General features: G+C 42.6%; 1 protein-coding gene across 1 annotated transcript; it reads left to right on the top strand.

The window, feature by feature from the left end:
* The first annotated feature begins 465 nt into the window (after nucleotides 1-465).
* On the top strand, nucleotides 466-8591 carry LOC114601875 (C-signal-like). The gene is made up of 6 exons (XM_028739475.2): nucleotides 466-804; nucleotides 1229-1280; nucleotides 3623-3813; nucleotides 4958-5116; nucleotides 6003-6113; nucleotides 6926-8591. Exons 1-6 carry the CDS (start codon nucleotides 523-525, stop codon nucleotides 7037-7039), a joined length of 909 nt encoding a protein of 302 aa, XP_028595308.2. The 5' UTR covers nucleotides 466-522; the 3' UTR covers nucleotides 7040-8591.
* Nucleotides 8592-8960: the final 369 nt, after the last annotated feature.

The raw sequence follows: 8960 nt of genomic DNA, 5'->3' as shown, positions 1-8960 counted from the left end.
TGCACGTCCTGGAAATGATCTCTTTCAGCTTCTGCCTTCTGGAAGAAGGTACAGGGTTATAAAGACTAGGACTAGCTCCCTGAGAAATAGTTTCTATCCAAATGCGATTTTGATTTTAAACGCTGTGTAAGGAGTCTCTGTGGAAGTATATTGTATTTTAAAATGGGGTATCGGAGTTTTTAGGGGGCTAACGGGGTTGGGATGGCTGGGGTAGCAGGCTTGTTGGTTTTTTAATGTCTTATGTAGATTTTTTTCAATTTCGTTGTTCTGTATGGGACAATGACAATAAAGAGTATTGTATTGTATTGTATTGTATTGTATTGTATTGTATTGTATTGTATTGTATCGTATCGCATCGTATCGTATAGTATCGTATCATCTGTCTTACAAATCTCAGGTCACATAAATATTGGACTTTGCACACACCGGGCTGGGCCTTGCTCAGGTTAACTTCAAAGCTTCTTCACAATGCCTACCAGTTATATTTAATTGGAAAGCATCTTTCATGAGTCACTGAGGAAGATGCTTCCTGAGAATTTTCTTGTAAGGCAGTTCAAATGTACACACTGCTGTGTTAAAATGTTGTGCATTCTTTTGAGTCATCCTAGAACACAGGTGCTATATAAGAAGAATTCTGAAGCTTGCAAACCAACAGCCATGGATAAATTTCATGTCCAGAGTGTTCTAGTGACAGGATCCAATCAGGGGATTGGCCTGGGACTTGTCAGCCAGTTCCTGATGAAGCCAAACCCGCCAGAGTGGGTGTTTGCCACCAGTCTGGATCCTGAAGGACCTAATGGGAAGGTAAGGCTGGTCTTATCCATTGCACTAGCAGAAATATGGGGCAGTATTATCAAGGAGAGGAAAGAAGCCACTGGAAGCCTCACGCAATTTCACGGGGGCTGTCACATAGTTCCAATTCTGTGCAATTCCATTTGCACAGGAGAAGCAATTGCTCCAAAGAGATACAGAATGAGGCATCCCCTGCCCAGGGTATTCCAGCTGTTTAGGACTGCAGTTGTCATCTGGGAATTGTAGTCCAAAATATTAGGAGGTCACATTAGGATGGCAGATTATGGAGGAATAGATGACATAGCAAGAGGAACTTTGGATGCTTGGGATGTGGCCACTTCTGCACTAATATCCTCCACTGGGTCTCATCATTTTGGTGTAAAAAAGGGGGTTTCATTAATGCTTTTTTCCTTTTTTTCTTTTTCTTTTTTGGTAGAAGTTGAAAAAGCTGGCTCTGCGACATCCAAACCTGGTGGTGCTACAGTTAGGTATGTATGTTTTCATCCTGCTAACACTGCTGATGGATGCAAAATTTTACACATTTCCCCTGCAAATTCTCACTTACTGTCTTCATCTTGTTGTTGGCATCACATATAGTTTCATCCCCACCTGAATAGAGGTGTTCCCAGGGAGCACTGGCACTGTGGAACACAAGCCAGAAATAAAAACTTGCCAGAATGCTCTACTGCTCTTGTGGCTGATGCATGAGTGCAAGCCTCCCAGAAATTGGCTGAGAGCTTAAACACAGGAACTTAAGAAACTTCCTTCTACCAGCTCCAACCATTGGTCCAGACAGTCTGATCCTGTGGTGAATTTGTGGTGAAATGGTCATCTGATGGCTTCATCAAGCAGGCAAAGCATAGTGTAGTGTGCTAAACTGAGGAGCCATAGCTCAAGATGAGAACATCTACTTTGGTAAAAGGCGAAAGATTTATACGATCCGAAGAGAAACCAGAGTATTTATTTATTTAAAGATAATTATGAGAAATGTTGGACAGAAGTTAAAAAAGATTTGGAAATTTGGTCAAATTTGAAGCTTTCATTGCTAGGCTGTATTGCTGTGATCAAAATGAATGTATTGCCTAGAATGTTGTTTTTATTTCAAACATTGCAAATAGTGGACAAGATGGACTGTTTCAAGAAGTGGCAGAGAGATATTTCTAGATTTGTCTGGCAGGGCAAGAAGCCTAGAATTAAATTTAAGATATTAACTGATGTAAAGGAAAGAGGTGGATTTGCCCTGCCAGACTTAAAACTTTATTATGAATCAGCAGCTTTTTGCTGGCTGAAAGAATGGCTACTTCTTGAAAACACGGACATTTTGGATTTAGAAGGATTTAACAATGTATTTGGATGGCATGCATATTTATGGTATGATAAGGCCAAAGCACATAAAGCATTTAAAAATCATATTGTAAGGAAAGCATTGTTTAATGTTTGGATAAGATACAAAGATTTATTGGAAAATAAAACCCCAAAGTGGTTATCACCGATGGAGGCGAAAGCTGTGAAAAGGCTCAATATGGAGGCTAACTGGCCGAAATATTGGGAAATTCTGGAACAAGAAGGAGACAAACTGAAAATGCAGAGTTTTGAGAAACTGAAAGATAAAGTGAGAGATTGGCTCCATTACTATCAGATAATGGAGGTTTACAAATTGGACAGGAAAATTGGCTTCCAGGTGGAAAAGTCAAAGTTAGAAACAGAGCTGTTGGAACCCAAAACTAAAAATTTGTCTAAGATGTATAACTTGCTGTTGAAATGGAATCCGCAGGATGAAACAGTTAAATCAGCTATGATTAAGCGGGCACAAGATATAGGTCATAACATTATGTTTGCTGACTGGGAACAGTTGTGGACCACCGGTATGAAATTTACGGCATGTAATGCCTTAAAAGAAAATATTATGAAAATGATTTATAGGTGGTACATGACCCCAGTCAAGCTTGCAAAGATTTACCATTTGCCTGGCAATAAATGTTGGAAATGTAAAGAAACTGAAGGTACTTTTTTTCACCTTTGGTGGACGTGCCCAAGGATTAAGGCTTTCTGGGAAATGATATATAATGAAATGAAAAAGGTGCTTAAATACACCTTCCTTAAGAAACCAGAGGCCTTTCTCCTGGGCATGGTCGGCCAATTGGTGTCAAAGAAAGACAGAACATTTTTTATGTACGCCACAACAGCAGCAAGAATACTCATCGCAAAGTATTGGAAGACACAAGATCTACCCACTCTGGAAGAATGGCAGATGAAGGTGATAGACTATATGGGACTGGCAGAAATGACCGGCAGAATCCGAGACCAGGGAAAAGAGGCGGTGGAAGAAGATTGGAAAAAATTTAAGAATTATCTTAAGAAATACTGTAAAATTAATGAGTGTTAGAATGGCGCTGGTTTTATAAATTAAGGGGTTTACAGCGGTAATGATTAAGATTAAAGAAGAAAGGAGGCTATAAACTTGATAGGATTAAGAGTAAGAATTTGCTGGGGGGGAAAGCTTGACATTGGAATGCAGAAAGGGGAGGTATGGGGAAGTCGGGGAAGTTAGCTACAAGAAAATAGGGATATGAAATTATACTTGTTATGTGTATTTGTTTTTTGTTGTTGTTTTTTGTTTGTGTTTATGTGTTTGTTTAAAAAAATTGTGAAAACCTTAATAAAAAATTTATATATATATAAAAAAGAGAACATCTACTTTGCCTGCAAAAGGTCCCAAGTTGGTCTCTGGTATCTTCTAAAACTTGGACAGCCACTGCTGCTAAGACAGGGCTAGTTAGCTAAATCAATCAACAGGGCTTGCTCATCGCTATCCCTTTTCTTCAAGCAGATATCCGAGATCTGAAGAGCATTGAGGCTGCTGTGCAGAGAGTCGAGGAGCACGTCAAAGAAAATGGCCTGACATTGCTAATTAACAATGCTGCCATTTTGGTCAAGTTTACCCACTTGGCTAATGAAACAGCCAAGAACATGTCCGACCTGTACAACACAAACACTGTGGGAACCTTGCAAGTCAGTCAGGTGAGGATGTGCCAGGTTGGGGGGGGGGGCAAACTCTTCATTTCTCTGGAACCTTCCAGAAGTTACATGATGAGAGTGAGAGCAGGTGCAGGAAGGAAACGGTCCTGTGAAGCTGTTATCTCTCCCAAGAGCCACAGAAGTCCTAGTGACAGATACGTGAGACTTCTTCATCTTAGACCAAGTCTGCTCAAGGCAAGCATGGCCCCAAGAGTCTGCTCAGGTCAGATGGGCCCAGGATCCTGGTCACAAGGAAGACACTTGGACTTTGGTGGCAATAGGGCAGTGGTGCTGAGGTGGATTTGATTTAGGTTAAGTCTGTTCTGGACTATGGAGATAAAACAACCAGGCAAGGACTGAGGGAACGTGAAGTTTCAATGGATCATTGGAGAAGGGTACTTTATTACAACAACGATGCCCCTCAAACCCTGCAAGTGTCTTCCTAGGATCTGACAAGGGAAGTTTGTTGACATTGATGAGGTCCATTTTTAAACATCAGATAGGGGGCTTGTACCAAGGAGTTATTTTCTAAATAAGTTTTTTTTTAAGGAAAATATATATGCATATACACTATGTGTGTGTGTGCAAATAATAATGTTAAAATTAAAATTATATAATATATTAATGGTATTATTATTATTATTATTATTATTATTAACATTAAGGGCTGCAGCTCAGTGATGGAGTATCTGCCTTGCATGCAGAATTCCCAGGTTCAGTCATTTGGCATCTCCAGGGAAGGCTAAAGAGAGACTCCTATCTGAAACCCTGGAGAACTGCTGCCAGACAGTGTAGACAGTACTGAGTTAGATGAACCAATGGTCTGACTCAATAGAAGACAGCTCCCTGTGTTCCTGTTTGTGTGAATGAGACATTAGTTACGACAATGTGATGGGTTGTCTGACAGTGACCCTAAACAGGAAGATGAAAGCATGCAAGGAGAAAGACGAGCCCAAACTCAGTGATGTCAAGGCTGCTGTTCTGCCCCTTCTCCTCCTGCAGTTTAGCCCATTCATTTCCACACTTCCCCCTTTCCAGTCCTTCCTTTGCTACTTTCCTGCCACTAGAAATGGCTTCTCTGAGTGGCTGTCTATTGCCTGGGATCTTCCTTCCATCTAATGAGCCCAGTTGTGCTGGTTTCTCCCAGGCCTTCTTGCCCTTGCTGAAGGTTGCTGCCCAAAGAAGCCTCCAAGAAGGGCTGAGCTGCAGCAAGGCAAGCATCATCAACTTAGCCAGTGACTTTGGCTCTCTGGAGAAAATGGCTGGATGGGGCCTCTCTCAAGTCATCTCCTACCGCTGCAGCAAGGTACCTCTCAAGGCTGTGTGCTCCTAATGTTTGAAGTATGATTAAGATGTGGAAGATGCAGCGAGTCCAAAACAGCAGCCCACACCAGTTAGTCTAAAGGAAGCACCAGATTCCAAGTGGTTTGTGAATTAGCCAAGTTATGAAATTTCGAGTTCTTATGTAGTGTAAACGTCAGAGCCTAGTGGATGTGTTGGAAAATGTGACGTTGATGAGATCCACTTTTAAACTTATTCTGCACCAGGGTTTTCATGCGACTTCACCCTCATGACAACAGTCCACTGGGGTAGCTCCTCAAGGCCTGAATTTTTAGTGGCAACAGGAATTATAATGCCCAGAAACAGCATAAAATTTATGTTTGTGTAGATATACCGTCTCATCTACCTTTCATTATTTATTTGGGTGACGTAATGGTAATGGTGATATGATAAAATCATATACAGTCGTTATCAATTGCACCACCATTACATCACCCAAACAAACAATGCAATGTCATTGATAATGATTTTGTTGTTTAAATAAATGAAGTAATAATTCTGAATGGTGAACTCACCACTTCTTGGCCACACTCAGAGGTTCAGCATTTAACCACCCAGCCTTCTGTGCTCTGGCTGCCAGAGAGTGGCCAGCTCCTCCTCCTCCTGCTGCTGCTACCTGAGTGCTGCTTTTAAGCTGGATATGCTATGAACTTCTCCAGGCAGCACAGGTGCCCTGTGTGTGCATCCTCCCTAATCCTAAACACTTGGGGGGGCAACCAGACCTTGGACACCACCTTTTTGTGTAATTATCAGGGCAACTGGACCCTGGTGCTCCTGAGTCTTTAAGGGCCCTCTGCCTGGAACACCTCACACCTGATGTGCCCTCTTCTCATGGCACCTCTTGCCCTCAGGCTGCTGTGAACATGCTGACCAGGTGCCAGTCCTTGGAGTATGGTCCCTTGGGAATCCTTTGCATCTCCATCCACCCTGGCTGGGTGAAAACTTCCATGGGGACATGTCTGGTAAGTGAGGCCAGATCCACCCATTAAAATGCCTTGGATGGTCAGGCATTTTAGTGATTTTCCCCTTTGAGGAAGTCTCTGTAATGGAAGGCCAGGGAGTATCAGAGAGTCTTCCTGGGGGCTCCACATTTGCTGCATAAGGAGCAGCCTCAAATCCATTGCTGAGGTCTTTCTTGGGCAGGTGTAACACTCACTTTGAGCTCCAACGACACCTTAGTCTGGTTGTACTTCTGTAAACTGCCCTAAGACTTGCGAGTGTGTATAAATCCAATAAATAATAATACCTTGAATTGGAAGAATGCCCTCTTTTAGACTGCAAAAGGCCAGGCTCCTGGGGAGGGACTCCAGCTCAATCAATGAACCCCAATAAGATGTTCCTTGTGCAGATGGAGAGGGTATAAACTTGGTTAATTCAACCTATGCATTGGGAAACATCTGTATGATACTTTAAAATATAGATAATTTCTTAAGGAAGTGAGAAAGAGGTAAATAGGAGGCACAAACAATCGGGGATCATTGGTACATATCTAAAACAAAAAAAAACATTTCAATAAAATAGTATAACACAAAAGTTGGAAGCAGGCGCAGCAGCAGGTGGCGCTGGTGAGCAGCTCTGGGATTGGAGAGGAGATGCCAGGGCCTTCTCGCTTGCACATGTTCATGCATTCCGTTGTGTGGCAGTTTATGACAAGGTCTGTCCCTGTGCTCATGAGGGTGAGAGACTGATAGAACAGAACAGGTAGTCAGCCCTGTCAACCAGGGGAAAGGCAGATTCCCGTGGCGTTTCTAACTGTTCCCTCTCAATTTCATAGGTCCCAACTACAGTGAGTGAGAGTTGCAGTGGGATCTTGAAAGTGCTTTCTGCTGTCACTGACAAAGACTCAGGGTCTTTCATTGACTGGAAAGGGCGTGTTGTTCCTTGGTGAGAAAACGAGTTACAAATCATGGGCCTCCATCCATCCATCCGCTCCATGAAGTCTGTGATGGCAATAAAACACAGATAAAGCTATGTGAACTTCCTGAGTTGCCCGCTTCCATTTCTTTCTTGCTTGCTTGCTTGTTTCTGTTGTATCTAGAAATGCCTGTTGATGCCAACTGATAGATCCCATTTCAAGTTTGCAAGTTGTTTTCAGTTTGGTGGAGGGAAAGAACCGACTTGGCAACACAGCCCCACCTCCACTTGCTCCTTCTTCAAAGGAGAAGACCTTGTTGTCCCGCAGAGGAGGTGCAGGGTTCCCTTTCTCTTCATCCAGCTGCTCTTGGTGGCTGCAGATTTTCTACCCATCAAGAGTAGCAACTGCACACTCATCCTGAATAGGCTGTCCGGGGCAAGCCGTCCTTTGGGGGCACAGCTGTTTTAGCCTCTGGGTTGAAGTTCAGCCTTGCTCAGAAATCTCCCCTGCGTTGAAGTAATGGCATTCACACCTATTTTAAGAATACAGAAACTGTCTATAATGAATAACACCAATCCATTAATGCCAAGCCATTTATTCAGTGGATGGCGGAAGCTCATTCAGAAACCTTCAAGCAGTGTTTTCCATATACATCACATAATGCCTTATGTGATTTACACAGTATATATAGAGAGAGACAAAAACTGATAAAACAATAAGGTTTATTATTCAGATAAAGGGTAAGGGAATGAGTTACCGTATTTTTCGCTCTATAAGACGCACCAGACCATAAGACGCACCTAGTTTTTGGAGGAGGAAAACAAGAAAAAAAATATTCTGAATCCCAGAAGCCAGAACAGCAAGAGAGATCGCTGCGCAGCGAAAGCAGTGATCCCTCCTGCTGTTCTGGCTTCTGGGATAGCTGCGCAGCCTGCATTCACTCCATAAGACGCACACACATTTCCCCTTACTTTTTAGGAGGGAAAAGTGAGTCTTATAGAGCAAAAAATACGGTAAGTCTATATGCTGTTAAGCCAAAACCCCAAGCCCTAGATTCCCTTTGTTGCTCTTTCAATACTTCCTCTTCACATTCCTAAGGGTGTGTCCCCCACATATAAATGTTAAATACAGTGGTACCTCGGGTTAAGAACTTAATTCGTTCTGGAGGTCCATTCTTAACCTGAAACTGTTCTTAACCTGAGGTACCACTTAGCTAATGGGGCCTCCTGCTGCCACCGTGCGATTTCTGTTCTCATCCTGAAGCAAAAGTTCTTAACCCGAAGTACTATTTCTGGGTTAGCGGAGTCTGTAACCTGAAGTGTCTGTAACCCGAGGTATCACTGTACTGAGTGCTCAATGAGGTGTCAAAGACTTAGCTGCATCCTGTGAAACTTATCTGTAACTGATGTACCTCCCTTCTATAACGTATTTCTGATGTATGACTGACGCTCTGGCTGGATAGGTTGTGGGAAGGTCCACCTGTGGATTGGAAGGTATAAACTTCTGTTTTTCTTTTGTTTGGGGTTCTCCTCCCTCCTGCGTGTGGTGAGTGGGGACCCTGTTGCAACAGTTTATTTTCTCTTTAATAAAGCTGCTTTGCTTTTCAATATACACTTCTTGTCCTCTGCTTTTTCTCTCCTACCGATAGGGAACTCCATCTAAGGACTCTATACGAGCTCTATATACCCCATAAGGGAATTAGAGGTTTTTTTCTTTTAGCATACCTCCTAAAGGAAACAGGCTACCACCTCTATGCATACATGCTATTACTAATAGTATTATTGCCAGCCTGGTTTTCTCCTGGCCTGGGCTAGTTTCTGATAGTCCTGAGCTTGGTGCAAGTCAGAGACCTCTCACAGTTGCTGCCACTGCACTCCCAACATCCCTTCTAGTTTTCTGAAAATTATTTATTTTATCCCCCCCCCCAAAAAAAAATTTTATATACTACCTGATT

This window comes from Podarcis muralis, chromosome 7, assembly GCF_964188315.1.
Source record: "Podarcis muralis chromosome 7, rPodMur119.hap1.1, whole genome shotgun sequence".
NCBI classification, from domain to species: Eukaryota; Metazoa; Chordata; class Lepidosauria; order Squamata; family Lacertidae; genus Podarcis; species Podarcis muralis.
This window is presented reverse-complemented; position numbering and strand designations above follow the sequence as displayed.

Excerpts from the sequence above, each read along its gene's own strand:
- LOC114601875 (XM_028739475.2), top strand. The coding sequence starts at position 523 with ATGCTTCCTGAGAATTTTCTTGTAAGGCAGTTCAAATGTACACACTGC. Across the intron at positions 805-1,228 it reads CTGAAGGACCTAATGGGAAG|AAGTTGAAAAAGCTGGCTCT; the intron begins GTAAGGCTGGTC and ends CTTTTTTGGTAG. Across the intron at positions 5,117-6,002 it reads TCTCCTACCGCTGCAGCAAG|GCTGCTGTGAACATGCTGAC; the intron begins GTACCTCTCAAG and ends TCTTGCCCTCAG.